Source organism: Poecilia reticulata, chromosome 11 (genome assembly GCF_904066995.2).
Source record: "Poecilia reticulata chromosome 11, P_reticulata-male-v2, whole genome shotgun sequence".
In the NCBI taxonomy this organism is placed as follows: Eukaryota; Metazoa; Chordata; class Actinopteri; order Cyprinodontiformes; family Poeciliidae; genus Poecilia; species Poecilia reticulata.
Genome location: NC_088840.1, coordinates 23,419,432 through 23,436,036, shown reverse-complemented (window position 1 = coordinate 23,436,036; position 16,605 = coordinate 23,419,432). Strand labels below are relative to the sequence as shown.

The following is a 16,605-nucleotide window of genomic DNA, read 5'->3' as shown; positions in this document are numbered from 1 at the left end:
AAGCTTTTGAACTTCATAAGTGCTACAAATTGTTACATTTTCAAGCGCATGCCTTTTTAAGCTAAAGTGAATTCAATCAGCTCAGATTTTCTGCACTCCACATTCTGAAAAAAAAAATACATAGTATATTTTTAAATGAAAGTACGTTTTTCTTTCTTTTTCTTTCTGTTTTTTTTTTTTTTTTTTTTAAGCAAGAAACAGCAAAAAGCAAAAAATAAATAAAAGCCACTTGGCTCAATTTAGGCCTAAAGCAAAAAGCAAAAATCAGGTGCAAAAATGAAAAAGGTTCTTTTTGAAGCGTCTCCACCGAAGAGGCTGATGCAATACAAAACAATAAAGCTGCAAGCTGCTTTGTAGATGGGCTCCTGTCTTCTTATTTCTTAGAGCTTTTAACATAAAAGGTTGAAAGGGGGATTTTCTGAGAAGACCGTAATCAAAAGTCATGTAAGATTCCTCTAATCACTCCCTGGTCAAGACGCCGAGTTCCTTGAAAAGAAGGATTGGACTAAAAAGCAGATGCAGAAAAAGGATTTATGCCTAATCACATTAAAAGTGTCCTGGATGCAGAGTTTCCATCCTGCAATACCTTATTTATATCTGTAACATGTTAACTTTGTTCCGCATCTTCCTTTGATTATGTATCACATAAACTTAATTATTTCCTTAATTAAATGCAACGTTATGGTTGAGTCTAGAACAATGAAAGATTTAATCAGTTTGAAAAGTAAAATAAGAAAAAAAAGCATTTACTAAACAGCTTTCTACATATGTGCATACTGGTTAGCAACTTAAAGCTGGTTTACAAAGACACATTTCTGTTTTCTTTATTTGCCTTCAGAGTTGAGTTGTGATGTCATGATTATTGTTCTAAATATCACTTCAAGTCATTCCTGATTTATCAGTCCCAACCTGACCAACTAAACATCATAAAATAAATGCCATGTATAAGTTTTAAAACTCAACAACGCCCCACATTTCTTCAGAATTACACCTCAGTTTTTATTCAGTTTCTTCTGTTGGGTTTTCTTAATGCATTTTTTTTTTTTTGATATCACAACCAGAGTTTCCACAGGTCAGCTGTTTGTGAAGCTCCAAAAAAGTCTTGACTTGCTTAAGAATGTTCTGGCAGCCCTTTGGCTTATTTATTTCACATGCTGCATTATGCTGAAGGGGTTAAAGAGATCAATACTTTCAAATATTTAGGTTCACCGTAGACAAAGAATTAAGCTTTAGTTATCACCTTCACACAAAAACATGCACAATATAGACTGTAGTTGTACATAAACTGAAAGCACTCTGCTACAGAAGTCCTGTTCAACCCGCTCTACTCTGCTGCTCTCCATGTCACCACCAAGAAAAAATAATAATAATCAAAATCTCACACATTGCATCCAGGATTGTACACCTTCCCACTCCAAGTCTGACTCACACAAATCGCAGAGTCACCATATGTTCACCATACATTGCAAACAGTCCTGACCGTCTTCTGAACCGGTTCTTCACTTTGCTCCCATCTGGACACAGATACAGAACTCTGAGCTGGAAAAAAAGACCATTTTAAGAAAAGTTTTGTCCCCTCAGCTGAATTTATCAGCTATCATCATGTGGCAACCATTCATTTCCTTGGCTTTTTTGTGATATTATGCAGAAGGGGAGGTAGAGAAACAGAAGGAAGAATGAATGTTATGTTTTAGATGTCCATGTGGGACATGTTGGGGAAATGTTAATGTTGATGTGTATGTATGTAATGTTCCACTTTTTCTGAGATGCCCAAGTTATTTATATCCACAGATTGTAATGGCATGTGAAAAATATTATTAAATAAAGACATCTTAATATAAGTTAATAGTTCTCATAGCATATCTCCATAAGGTTACATTTAAATGTGTAACGACAAATCTTGCAGAAAAAAGTTACTTTCCTGCTTCGTGAACTTAATTTGATTTGAACATCGTAGAATGTAATAACTGCGTTGCTCCCTTTTCCACAGTGTGATAAAGGAGATATGTGAGCAAAACCACAGAGTAGTAGCAAGTGATGTCTTTTTGTGCAGAACTTCCTTAAGAAGGGTGAAAAATGTTTAGAGAGCCCAGATTTTTAGATCAAACATGTAATGTGCATTACCTTAAACACATAGACACACAGGACAACCATGAACATGCACACTTAGACCTTACGACAATTTAGAGAACAATTAATTGAACAGTTTTTGGAGTACCTGGAGAAAACCCAACGATGCACAGGGAAAACATGCAACTTTAAAACCAGTTATTCAAACAATGTTTCGAATGAAAGCAGGAAATACAAATTATCATCACTGATTACTTTGTTGAATAGTTTTGTTCATATTCAAGGAAAAGATTACTCTTTTTTTCACCTTCTTGGTATAAAGTATAAAAGGAAACCTTACTCAGTTGGAACTGTGGAAAATCACATTGTGCACCTTTCAAAATTCTGCATCTTTCGGTCCTGAGAAATGGAAACTAAATGGAAAAACAAAGCTCAGAACACAAGTCTTGTCAAGCAACAATTAATGACAATAGCGATTCTCTTAGTTGCCATTATCATTAAAAGATTCACTTCTGTCTCCTTGCGGGAAGAATTATAATGGCTGCACGGTCCCTGTCTGCAGATAATGTACATCTGCAGCTCATTAGTATGCACCTCCACCATCTGTCCTCCATGTTTGATCCAGTCCACAGTGACAGCATCAGTTTATTGACTCAGTGATCAGTCAGCTGCTTAATGTGTGTACAGCAAAGCCCAGCTCACACAGTAGTGTCCCAGCTGCATTTTCTTAAGTGTTTATTTAGAGATTAAGTTGACCGAGAGCACGTTTTTACTCACAGTTACGGCCTGCAGCGGCAATTTATGCCCTCACACTGATGTGCTGTGAGAGATCCATCGTCTCAGTCCGTGGCGGGAACTCCTGCCTCCAGGATGAGTCTGGACTGGAGGATTTGAACCATAAATTCACTTTGTTAAACACCAAGCTGCTCCTTCTGACTGCACAACCCTGAGTAGATGAGGTGACAGGCCGTGTTGATCTCGGCACACATATTGGCAGGGTCGTATGCTAATGGACCACAAGGTAGAAGTGACCTCAAGATTTCTATTGAACCTTCTCTATTCCGTTAAGATTTTTTCGTGTTTTCAATTTTTCAGTGTCTACTAAAGTTGAGAAGTTGAACTTCCTTTCCCAGCTGTTTGGACTGCTGACAAACTAAAGGCTAAATGAGCCTCACTGTTGAAAGGGCTTAATCATACTTCAGTTTGAATCATCGGCACAGAGTTTTTTATACACGTTGTGTAATCGGCACACAGCTTTCGTCTGTGATAAAACATTATAAAAGGTGTGAAAAATGAGAAGCACCTCTGTTGCTTAGCAAACCATGTCCAAGCTGCCATAAATATTTGGTGTGCTTTAGGTTCGTTGCACAGACAAAACATTTTGAGTGACACTCAAAGCGTTTGTCAGCCCTCTGAGTAGCTATTGCTGCTAAAGTTAGCATGAGTTTAAGAGCTTTTGATTTGTGTCGATTTGTGTCTTTTTAATTCAAAATCTAACTTAGTTCAAATTTTCAGACTTGAACTGAAACAGAGATTGCTTAAAATATAATCTTGATTTTTATGTAAACTTGTTTTCCATATGTTTGTTTATTTATTAGGTAGCATTAACCCCTTATATTCTAGTAAAATAAATTAGAATATAGAGACTAGCAGACCTGAACTGGATTGATTTAAATTATTTAGATGATTTAATACAGTTATTTTGTTTTACATATTTAACCTGTTAAATCAAGAACAACAAAACAGAGACCATTCGGTTATTTTTCAAAAATATTGTTTAAATCATGTTTTGCCACCACAAATCCAATACTGTGTATCAAACTATTACCTTCATGCAAACTAACGTTAAAGTTGTTGAAAGAAGTATTTGCAGAATAAGTATAACTTTGTTGTGAGAACAAATGTTTCCTCCAGTTTTCATACATCTTGCTTATTTGCCTTAATACCTGCACACATTGTGAGATTTCCACATTCATAAAAAACTGGAACATGTTACACATTGTGAGCTCAAAATGATAAAATCTCAACTGTAATCAGTTCTAACTGTATTGTGCATGGGAAGATGCCAGAGTGCAGAATCTGTTGCTACAGCACCATCATCTCGGATAAATCTGGCCAAGGTGTCAGTACAACAATACACAGGCAGCTAGTTGCACATTAATCTGCCTATTTTTAAAACCAGATGCTACAAGAAGAGAGAGAAGGACGAGGAAAAAGAGACGGTGCAGAAAATCTCATAGCTGGGCAAAAAACATCAGTCACACTGCATGATTTCCACACAGAATATCTGACACCGCTTGATATTTGTCGCTGCTTAATATTTTTTCATCGCTCTACGTTGTTCTGAAGAGTGCTAAATTGCCAATCGGTGCGTCTGTCACTCTGAATAACCACAGACCACTGATTTACCCCCACAACCAGAGACTTCCTTCTAAGTTTTTCACAACAAAAGATTTCTGCTGAAACGGCTTCAAGGGTCTGTGGTACACTTGAGGACTACAGCATGCAGCATGTTGTAAAAGTGATGATTTATTTATGTAATCATAACACCACAAAAGTCATCAGGCATGAGATTTTGTTTTATGAGTTTAAATTAAAAGATTAAGCAACAGAATAGCCTATAAAGCTGCAGTCTGCAGCTGCTTATGGATTCAGTGCTTCACATAAAATATTTCTTTTCTAGAAAGTTATAAATAGAAATACTAAAGCTTAAAAATAGCCACATCTGTCTTGTATGGATTCAGTAAGAAACGGTGCCCTACTATATATTATATTTTGCACAATGTTTGTTCCAGCACTGTCACACTTTGCAGTGAAGAATTTTACTGGAGTAGAGTTGTTTTTTTTGTTTTTTGTACTTCATAGCATTGCCTCTCTTGCCAATATCTAAGCCCTATATCACTCACCCAAAACGCAACGGGAGAAATTGGGGCCTTGAATCTTTTTGTAGACTATTTAGCCTGGAGCTTTTTAGGACTGGTGCTGACTTTACTGACACTCGTTGATAGCATTTAGCAGACTTCACACGGTTAAAGCCCGACAGAGACATTAAAGGCTTTATATCACATCTCACAGATAAGCTGAAGTAATCTTCCCCTGAAAAGCACACCCCGAGGTGAAGAATAACAGCAGTTTACTGTTGGGCTGATTTCAGAATTTTATTTTTCTATTGATGGCAACGCCAACGTCTGTCAGCTGCAAACAAATTTCTGATATTTCATATGGCTGCCGAGCAGCTGGGACTCTTTAAGCTCTCGAAGTGGAGGACCCACAGCTGTCCTGCTTGTTGGGGCTGCTGCTGCAGAATGATCAGATTTATGATTTATTTTTTTATTTTGCAGGGAAAAAATCTCCATATAGCTGTAAGATCTCTTCTCCTACCTAGAGAAAGGTTGCTTATAGGTAGTCATAGTATTGAGACTCATTAATGTAGTTTTGCTACCTTGATATGCAATATTAGATGATTACAAAACATTAAAAAAAACATAATTTTAACTTTTTTAAAACCTCTTGAAACACACACATAGATCACATCTTTTTTTTCCCCCTTTTTTTACAAACAAAAATCTCAAAACTGGAACCTTTGTATTTACATGTTTCTGATATGCCCATAAATCTGATGCACAAGTGACAGCAATGGACAGCAAACTCTCTTCTCTTGGTCCACTGGAGGTAAATTTACACTTCAAAATGCTGAAGTGCTAGAAAAGACTGTTGTCCTGTAACCAGAGCTGGTCAAGCCTAAAATAGCCTCTCAATCAAAACATGTTGCAGCAGCACAGATGTTTCCAATGCTAATGTCAGCTTCCACAGTTCACTTTTCTAAATAAGTATTTTTTCTAAAGCTGTATCAATGATCAGTGGTTCCTGTAATGCTTGAAAGCTGAATAGATAAAGCAGCACATTGCACCAAACTAAATAACATTAAAAACAATGAATATCTCTTTTGTTGAGCTTATCTGTATATTTATTCAATAATTAAGCATCAAAAGTGGCTTTTCAATTGAAAATGTTTATTTTGTCAGTATATGGTTTTATATGATTGAAATGTGATTCGTTTGATTAATTTCAGACCCTGAAATCTAATTTAAGCTGCATAAACTAGAATTTGAATCCAATTTACAACAATAAAGTTTAACCTTTTAAAGTTGAAAGTTATAAGTCACATTTTAATTCAATTAAATACCATCTCTCTGTTTTAAGTTACACTCTTCCGTGTTCACAATAAATTAAGTCTTTTTTCAGATATGTAGTTTTTGTGTGCTCTTTTTAAAGTTTGAGATATTGCCAATTTATCCTTCTAAATAAACATTCAGTCATTGTATATTAGCAAAAGCAAAAAAAAAAGCTCTTTTTTTTCTATGTGTAACATTTCAATTAACTCACTGTAATTTCTTGAGCAAGTTTCTGAGCTAAAAGGAACAAACAAACAAAAGCAAGTAATTTAATGTTAGATTAGCTTTTGGATTTGCAAAGTAATCGATACAATACATTTGTGTCTGGCAGCAGATAATCTGCTTCATACACATTAGAAACACATACAGAGACATGCTGCATGTGTCTACAAAGCTTATGAGCACATTAAAAGATTGTAATCTTTTTAATTGGCTAAGCTGTTGACTGGCACACACATTAGTGAAGACATCTCCATGTTTATCAGCACCCTTGCCCCCTGGTGCTGAACAGCCCGAGTTAATTTTTACTCCTGCTTCCAATTCATCAGCACTCATTGTGTTGTTGCTCTCCTGTTCAAAGAGTCTGAGGCACGACATTGTCTTACACCGTCTCCAACTTATTTTGATGTCGTCTGATAAGGAAGATAAACTTTAGAAATTACTAAGGTAGAAGCAAATTGTAAAGACCTCAATAAAGGTTCTGTCTTTAACCTACCGTTACGTTTTTTCCCTCCCATCCAGTGGTATAAAATTAAATTTTATTTTAGATGTGCTGGTTTTTATTCTAAATAATTGCAGGTCATGATCAAGGCAGGACTTCAGTCAGACAAAACGGCTTTGTGAGACTTGGCCTCAGCACTGCTTTCTTTGAGGCTAACCACATTAAGGCAAAGTCAGAGGGAAAACAATGCTGTCAATCCTCAGAGCGTTTCTTTGTGTTTCTCTTTCAGGCTCGAAAACCGGGTTACTTTTCCTTTCTCGACCCGTTTTCTCCTGCTGTTTGGCTTTTCATGCTGCTGGCCTACCTTGCTGTCAGCTGTGTTCTCTTCCTCGCCGCCAGGTATGACCTTCCTAATGATTTCACTTCAGAAAACATGATACTTTGCACACTTTGAGTTTTGCCTGTTTCTTACTTTCTAAAGAACTTTTCAATGGGCTTGTCTTACTGGGTTTCCGAGGGTTCATTTCTAATCGCAATCACAAAAAGAAGACTAAAACGAGAAAAATAACCTTGAATATCAAAAACCGGACCGCATTCAACTCGGAAAAAAAAATGATTAGGAAAGTTGCATTAGATTTTCCTTTCTTGTTTTTGTGCCTAAAAATGTTACAATTGCACCCATTAAGCCAAAGAATATAATGAGAGTTTGGTAGCTGTTTAATGACGCTTCAAGTTTTTATTGTTTGTACTCGTCTGTGAATCAGCATTCGTCCTAATGCTTCTCCTTTTTTGACGTACTGAGATGTTTCAAATCATCAAGCAAATTTTAATGGAGCATTTATATAATAAATGTAATAACGATTACATTTATTAGGGAAATTGGTATCTAAAACATCTTGGTCTGAGTAATTGATTGTTCCCATGTTAAATTGTGAATTAACTGTGCAAAACCACAGTCTTTGCTTCAGTGCCACCAGCTACACATGATTAGCACCAGACCACAATATGAAGTAATCTAAAATGCCGCAATACAAAAAAGACATAAATAATACATAGAACGATAAATATCTATTCCTCAGGAAGCCCTTTCTAAGGCTTTAGGAATCCAGTGAACTGCAGTGAAGCCACTAGAAAGGAACAGAGGTGAACTTTCCCAGTGGCAGCACTACAAAATTTATCGTACAGCATGTGAATGACTTATCCACGAGGTCACTAAAGGACCCAGAGCAACATCTAAAGCAATGAAGGCCTCACTTCCCTCAGTGGAGAGCTCATAATTAAACAATAAAAACTGAGATGGCAAAAATGGAATCCATTTGAGAGCTGAAAGGCAAAACAACATAAATGATCTCAGACTTCAGGAAACCTTTTCTGTAGGCTGCAGAGAGAGAAAGTACATCACACTAAAATCCAAATGTGAGTTTTAGTGTGCTTATAGGTTCTGCTTTGCTGCTTCGGTGCCTCAACAAATTACTAAAACTGGTGGAAGAATTACTTCTGATCAAAACGCTAAAGGTTTCTCTAGTATTTTTGTGTTAAGGTTGGAAAGCCTTTTCTATTTTATGAAAACTTATTTTCTGATTTTTGTTTGTTTTTTGTAACCAAACAATTAATCGTATGTGATTAGTTTTCACCCCTAATTTTCGCTATAGAAATAAAGCTTTTTGAAAAATGTAATACATGACAGTCTTTTTTTTATCTCTGTCTAATGTCAAAATGTATTTAATAAACATTTAAATAAGACAAAAGAGCAACATATTGGTTCTATTTTCTATGGTTTCAATGTTTTTAAGTCACCCTATTATTTAACTAAGAACTTTTTGGAAAAAATTGCCTAAACTGATCACCAAAGGTATTTCATACATATTAATATAGTTTTCTCTTTTTCCTTTAAGGCTCAGTCCTTATGAGTGGTACAACCCTCACCCATGTCTACGGGAGCGGCGGGACATCCTGGAGAACCAGTACACACTGGGAAACAGTCTGTGGTTCCCAGTTGGAGGCTTCATGCAGCAAGGCTCAGAGATTATGCCGCGCGCCCTGTCCACCCGCTGCGTCAGCGGAGTCTGGTTGGTACCAAGACAGTAACATTTTTCATAGTTGACGTTCATCACAGTAAATTATTGACCTGAAGGTGCATGTTATATTTTTGTAGCACTGTTAGCGGTTCTTGACAGGCACTAGACAGGAAGTGGCCAGAGAGTGAATTGAAGAAGACTCGCAGCAAAAGTCTCGGTGGGGGCTCAAACCTCAGATGGACGCATCAAGGCCGAATGGCCTCTGTGTGGGGCGTCTCTCTACTCATATTTAAGAATATTTTTGGCTGATGTAACACATAAGTAAACCTGCCTCGGCATTTTGACTTATTTGATCTGTCAAAACATCTCCACGTTACTGATGCAATCATTTAATAGTGGCAAACGCTATCTGGTCTGAAAACACAAAGGAAAATAAGTTTGTTTTAGTGACGTAAAACAGAGGAGTAGATGCTGCCACTGTTATGCTTTTTAAAGTTTCAGCAACTTTACTGACACATTTACAGTTATGCTTTTCAAAAATGAAACCTTTAATTAGTCACACCTGCTTTTTTGCACCGCAAGCATTTTTGACATCTAGTCTCATATGTTAATGTGTAATTACAGTAGCGATAAATTGTCCAAAATTTCTGCTTTAATTTAAGGGGAAAAAACTGGGCTTTGGACAAATCTCTTGTCTTTAGGAAAGCATTTTGGTATTTCATTCGACATTTCTCAAGGCTGTAGCAAACAGAGAGGGGCCTTTGATCAATCCTGTCTCCAGAACCTCTAACTTATTCTTCATTCTTTTTTTTTATGAACTACCCTGGAGTATTGCTGAATCTTTTATGTTATTCCAACTAAAAAATGCGTAGTTTCAAGTTAAAGTTCCTGTAATGTACAGCAAACTCTATATCTTTACATTTGTGTTGGTAGGAGCAAAATAATATTTTTCGACTTTGCCTCCGAAGCAGGAACAGTTGCTATGGAAACTCGGCGATTCCACGAACCCACTCTTCACATTGCGTTTGGAAATGTTAATTTTGTAATCTATACTATTTATCCAACACTCAAATGTCCATACTTATAATTCTGAGATTATGCCACCACAATAAAAGACGAATCTTAATAAAAGATTGTATTTTAAGGCGTTTGCACGTCTTTTCTAGAGGTGTTGAGGTTAATAAGTGTCACCGGATCAGTGTTTGAAGAGTCCAAACATCCCATTGAGCACAGATGAATATTCATTTTACTCACCAGCTTCTGAACATGAAATAATCGCAACCTGAGAAACGTAACACTCTCCCTTTTTTTTTTTTTAATGCTCACAACACATGGAATAGGAAGCAGAAATGAAGTATTCTTTGTGTCTTGGAAATTATATTGAGAGATGTGTGTTTTCTCCAGGCATGAAAGGTCGATGCACAAACATGTCGCAACAGCTTGCAATTATTACACAGAGAGCATTTGTCATGTTTGTTTTGTGTCCTCTGGAGCTGAAAACCACTTTGACTGGCTCACACCTTGAGACAAGTGAACTGGCAAAATTATGCCATCATGTAATCTCACTAAAATGTCATTGCTCGTAAGAAATCAGAAATAACTGTTTCGCGGAGTAAAAAAATCCAGGAAAATATTAAGTAATGTCTTAACATTTGCAGCAATATTTGTCGAGGTGCTGGAACAAAGTGGTGATAATAAATAGCATCTCCTAGTGGTCATTACCGTTATAACAGGAGTCGAGGAAGAATTGAAGACAAAGTTACCCCAGAAAGCAAGGAAAGAAGGATAAATGATAAGAAGAAACGCCAGAGCAGACACCCCAGATCCAGACCTCCATCCTGCTCTTCCTTCTCCTCCTCCCATCTGCCCATTCCTTCCTCTTCAGCAACATTAGCTGAAGGTGAACAGATGGTATCGACCCTAATGTGAAAATGATGATGTCAGTTTCTCCTCAGGTTTTTATTTCCACTCCTCTGACTCTGTCCTCTCTCTAATTCAAGCTAGTTTCTATTCCAAACTTAGCAAAAAAAAAAAAAAGAAAATTGCTGACAGGTTATTAATGATCTCTCGGTAGATGATATAATGCAGATGCTAGTTTTACTATTTTGTGTTTGAAAACTTTTTAGTTTCCACTTTTAAAACTTTTAATATGAAAAGATTTCATGGCATTTCCTCTAGAATTGTTTCATTTCCTCTAAATTGTTGGATTTTATGATTTAGAAGCCGTTTGGGGTTTATGTTATTTTTAAGGGACTTTGCAGAATTGTTTTTCAGAGTTTTTCAGTCAGTTAAAAATTTTGGTTTCTGCTTGTAATTAGCATTTTGGACTGAGTATCGTTGACTTTCATATCTCTCCTCCCTCAGTCCCAGTAGCGACAGCTAGACAGATGGTAGAGCGATACTGGAGGGGCTGGAGGGTCCATCGACGGATTTTCCCTGACAGCGCTCTGCCTAGTCTGGCACTTAGTCTCATAAAAGCTAATGATAGCCGTGGCACAAGTTGCAACATCCCCAGGTCTGTCTCTGTATGTCTGAGTGGCTTGTTGGCTGCCGTGTCCACGTTGCGTAACAATTAAAATAAACGGAACAATGGAGAAATTCAGTCATGTCCGTGCTGTAAAGGGAAAGAAAAACAAAACTGATGCTTGTAAATTTCCTAACCCTTCAAAACTGTCTTATAAAAGCAGTTAGTTAGGAGAGGGCCATTTGGTAGATGAGTCTTCCACTTTAGTTCTGACTTTTCCAGGAAAGGCTTTTACTTTGTGAGTCCCAGTAAATAACTTTGGGACCTGCTGTGTGAGTTTCTCCCCAGCTGTTCAGTGTATTGTCTCTTTCATTCATTTAGTTTCACCTCGTGCTTCAAAGGGTTAAATTCTGCACATGTTGACTTTGGTTGAATTCGTCCTTCTGTCCGACTCTAATTAAGCTGCTTTTCTCACAGCCTGAAGTGTTTGTCAATTTACCTTAAGATGGTATGGAGCTGGCTTGTGTTGGCTTTAGAAATAAAAGAAATGAATAAAAATCACTGTTTGTATTTTACTGGGAGTTGACCTGCAGTGGAGTCTGCAGCTCAGGTTGCGCAAGACTTTGTTGTCTGTCATTTTGACATACGGGGCCAAAAGAAATCCAATGATAACATATTTTCATTTGTCAATTTTTAAAATGATAATAATGACAGATTCAATAGTATTTCATTATCATTCAGTTTGGTTAATGTTCTTATGACTGTTATGAGTCCCAATTGATTCAATTTATCCAATTTTACTAATTTAAATTCAGTTTTGATAGTGCAACGCTATAATATGGTAAAGTCAGTTGAATATGCAACGCCAGTTGGCAAATATTTGTCTAGAAATGTGTCTGTTATGTGTTTATAGCAAACACGTATATGTCATGTGGAAAGAAATAACTTTTTTAATCCTTTTTTAGGAGGTATAGAGAGAAAGAAACCATTGTTCTCTGTGGAAAAACCTCAAGGCCAAACTAAAGCTTAGCAGTGATGACAACCCAAACTTAAGGAATAATGATGAGTTGAATACACAACAGCTCTAATACATCACATCAACAGATCAGTGCAATCTTTTCTCAGAAATCCCTCCACAGTATATTGGTGGCACAAATAATTCAAGACTTATTAGCTTTTCCTTTCTGACAGAGAGATAAAACCATTTAGATCGCGCTCACGTCTGCCTGTCAGCCTAATAGTCCCAGCTGGAAAACACAGAAAAACAGCTCAAAAGGTTACCGATTAATATTTTATATCTTGCCATTTATATTGCTGCCACAGACAATAATATATAAAGGAAATATGTGCTGAGAATTGTCATGCAGCTGTTCATCTGAGCCGCAGCTACCAATAATTCAGAAATCCACTTTGCTGTTTAAATGTTTATTCTCACAAATGGCAGATCCATAGCTGCAAATTAGCCCAGTTTAAAGCTCAGCATTATGGTCAATTAATTTAATAATAAATGCACGTTGAACAAAAAGTACAGACCGGATTCCAAAAAAGTTGGGACACTAAACAAATTGTGAATAAAAACTGAATGCAATGATGTGGAGATGGCAAATGTCAATATTTTATTCGTAATAGAACATAGATGGCAGATCAAAAGTTTAATCTGAGTAAATGTAACATTTTAAAGGAAAAAATATGTTGATTCAAAATTTCACAGTGTCTACAAATCCCAAAAAAGCTGGGACAAGTAGCAATAAGTGGCTGGAAAAAGGAAATTGAACATATAACAAACAGCTGGAAGACCAATTAACACTAATTAGGTCAATTGACAACATGATTGGGTATAAAAAGCTTCTTAGAGCGTCAATGTCTCTCTGAAGCCAAGATGGTAAGAGGATCACCAATTCCACCATTGTTGTGCAGAAAGATAGTGCAGCAATACCAGAATAGTGTTTAATAGCAAAGACTTTTAAGTTATCATCATCAACCGTGCATAACATCATCAAAAGATTCAGAGAATCTGGAACAATCGCTGTGCGTAAGGGTCAAGGCCGTAAAACTCTACTGGATGCTCGTGATCTCCGGGCCCTTAAACGTCACTGCACCTCAAACAGGAATGCCACTGTCAAGGAAATAACAGCCTGGGCTCAGGAATACTTCCAGAAAACATCGTCAGTGAACACAATCCACCGTCCCATCCGCCGTTGCCAGCTGAAACTCTACAGTGCAAAGAGGAAGCCATCTCTAAGCTCCACAAGCTCAGCCGTTAGCACTGGGCCAGGAGTCATTTAAAATGGAGTGAGGCAAAATGGACGACTGTTCTGTGGTCAGATGAGTCACGATTTGAAGTTCTTTATGGAGCACTGGGATGCCATGTCATCCGGACCAGAGAGGACAAGGATAACCCAAGTTGTTATCAACAGAAGCTGCATCACTGATGGTCTGGGGTTGCATGAGTGCTGGTGGCCTGGGCAGCTTGCATGTCTGGGAAGGCTCCATTAATGCAGAGAGCTACGTTCAGGTTCTAGAACAGGGGTCACCAACTCCAGTCCTCGAGGGCTAACATCCTGCAACTTTTAGATGAATCTCTGCTAAAACACAGAGATTCATCTGTGTTTATTTCCAGATCAAATCTGGAAATAAACAGTTTATTTGATCCAGATCAAATAAACTGCTCGTTTCCAGCCTATTGCAGAGAGGAATGAATGCTGGTGAGAAAATTCAGACATTTTGGAGCAGAGGTGAATCTAAAAGTTGCAGGATGGTAGCCCTTGAGGACTGGAGTTGGTGACCCCTGTTCTAGAACAACATATGCTCCCATCTAGACATCTCTTTCAGGGAAGACCCTGCATTTTTCAACAAGATAATGCCAGACCACATTCTGCAGCAATCACAACATCATGGCTACGTAGGAGAAGGATCCGGGTACTGACATGTCCAGCCTGCCGTCCAGATCTTTACCTATAGAGAACATTTGGCGCATCATAAAGAAGAAGGTGCGACAAAGAAGGGCCAAGACGATTGAACAGTTAGAGGCCTGATGGGAGAGCATTCCTATTTCTAAACCTGAGAATCTGGTCTCCTCTGTCCTCAGACGTCTGAGTGTTGGAAGAAGAAGGGGAGATGCCACACAGTGGTAAAAATGGTCTTGTCCCAACTTTTTGGGGATTTGTTGACGCCATGAAATTTTTAAACATATTTTTCCCTTAAAATGATGCATTCTCTCAGTTTAAACTTTTGATCTGTGATTTGTGTTCTATTGTGAATAAAACATTAGATGTTTTATTCACATCATTGCATTCAGTTTTTATTCACAATTTGTTTAGTGTCCCAACTTTTTTGGAATCCGGTTTGTAATTAACTCTTCCAAACATTATTCTGAGAGTTGCTATGTGTATAATTACTGTAATTATGTTGCTGTGTAGCATTTTTTTACATTTATTTCTGGGAATATTTGCATGTGGCTCTTGCCTTGCTTCTGCTTCCCCCGACTCCCTCCATTTTTCTTTCAGAAATTTGGCTCCGTCTTTAATATATTTCCTCATAACTTTGCTTTCATTTTCTGTGCAGCAGAGGCATCCTGTTCATCTCTGCTGCAGCGCGAGTTCATGTTTAGGTTGATGATTTTTACCTAAAACTCCTGACATTTCCTGCAGTGCCTCCCATCTGTCTCCCCATACTTGCCTTCCTCTTTCTGCTCTTAATAAAACCAGGGAGAGGAAATAAAATGAGGGAGATGTTGCTGTGAGAGCGGTGCAGGCACCAGGTTAAAACTTTTATTTTCCCATTCTTCAGGTGGGCGTTCACTCTCATCATAATCTCTTCCTACACGGCCAACCTGGCGGCGTTCCTCACCGTACAGAGAATGGAGGTGCCGATCGAGTCTCCTGACGACCTGGCAGACCAAACCAACATCCAATACGGCACCATACATGGAGGGTCCACCATGACCTTCTTCATGGTGAGACAAGAAGAGAGAGATTTCATAGGGGGGGGAAAAAAGCATTTAGACTTGTGCGACTAATCCAATAATCCATCAAAACACTTTTCACTTTCTCCTTCAGAACTCGCGGTACCAGACGTACCAGCGAATGTGGAACTACATGAAGTCCAAGCAGCCCAGTGTGTTTGTGAAGAGCACAGAAGAGGGTATCGCCCGTGTCCTCAATTCCAAGTACGCCTTCCTGATGGAGAGCACCATGAACGAGTACTACCGCAGCCTAAACTGCAACCTGACGCAGATCGGAGGGCTGCTGGACACAAAGGGATACGGCATCGGCATGCCGCTGGGTGAGTAGACCGTGACGGGCAAGACACCAGGGTTTTTTCACGCAGTATGAGAACCTGCAGACTGGGGTCCTTCCCTGTCGTGTTGATAGAAAAATGGCTCCTCAGGCTGTTTGACAACTTGATTTGAAGCTGAAGAAGCAGGTTACACCAACTTTTATGAGCAAATGAAAGCTTATGACTCATGCAAAGCTTCTGCTGTCTCTCTCTCTAGATCAGTATTGATCTCTTTCTTTTTGGAGTATAATTATTTTCAGCTGAATATAACCACTATGGTTTTTCTGCAACATTACAGTATGTTTAGCTTTCTATAACCGCATTGTGTTTTTTTATTGCAAGGAGACCTTGTTACAGAGGCACAGAGTGCCAAGCCTGCTCTGGCCATTAATCAGGCCAGATTATTTGTGCATCTGTTCTTCTTGGCAAATTAAATCCATACTGATTCCAATTAGACTTTGGTCAGTCCTGCCAGAGTCTGGCCTGACCTCATCATCTGTCTCACGCTTGTTCCTGATGATAAGTGTTGCTTTATAGACATGCATAAGTTATGGGATACCTGCTGTAGGAACAGATGCAGCCAGAGTAGAGAGAACAGCAGGAAAAACAACAAAGGAAGGGGAAAAAAAAACATATTTTCAGGAGGCTGGTCTGTCAGTCAACCTACGTGTTAAGCAATGAAAATAAAAGCAGCACGATCTCTGGCGTGCCCCCAACGGATGTCGTCTCTCGTGCTCACCGCTCCAACTGACAGCAAGCAATTACCACCGGCTTAAGAATTAAAAGGAAAAGTCATTTGGGTTCCCATATTTCATCTTTAAATGTTTCTCATTCTTATCAGCATCAGTGTAACTATGGTGATGAAGATTTTCTAGACACTTTATCATGAAGTCGGTAATAAGAGGCAGCCAGAGAAGCAGAATAAAGTGACTAGATATT

The 16,605-nt window shown here is 38.2% G+C and overlaps 1 protein-coding gene across 3 annotated transcripts in view; it reads left to right on the top strand.

Annotated features, from left to right (window-relative positions):
* Positions 1-16,605, top strand: part of LOC103472527 (glutamate receptor ionotropic, kainate 5-like) — a 201,173-nt gene that overhangs the window by 175,161 nt on the left and 9,407 nt on the right. For all 3 annotated transcript variants that reach the window (XM_081612224.1, XM_008422226.2, XM_017307584.2), the window contains exons 15-18: positions 7,196-7,305; positions 8,802-8,975; positions 15,178-15,343; positions 15,447-15,672. In XM_081612224.1, coding sequence (XP_081468350.1) covers positions 7,196-7,305; positions 8,802-8,975; positions 15,178-15,343; positions 15,447-15,672 — 676 coding nt within the window. The remainder of the gene's footprint in view (positions 1-7,195; positions 7,306-8,801; positions 8,976-15,177; positions 15,344-15,446; positions 15,673-16,605) is intronic.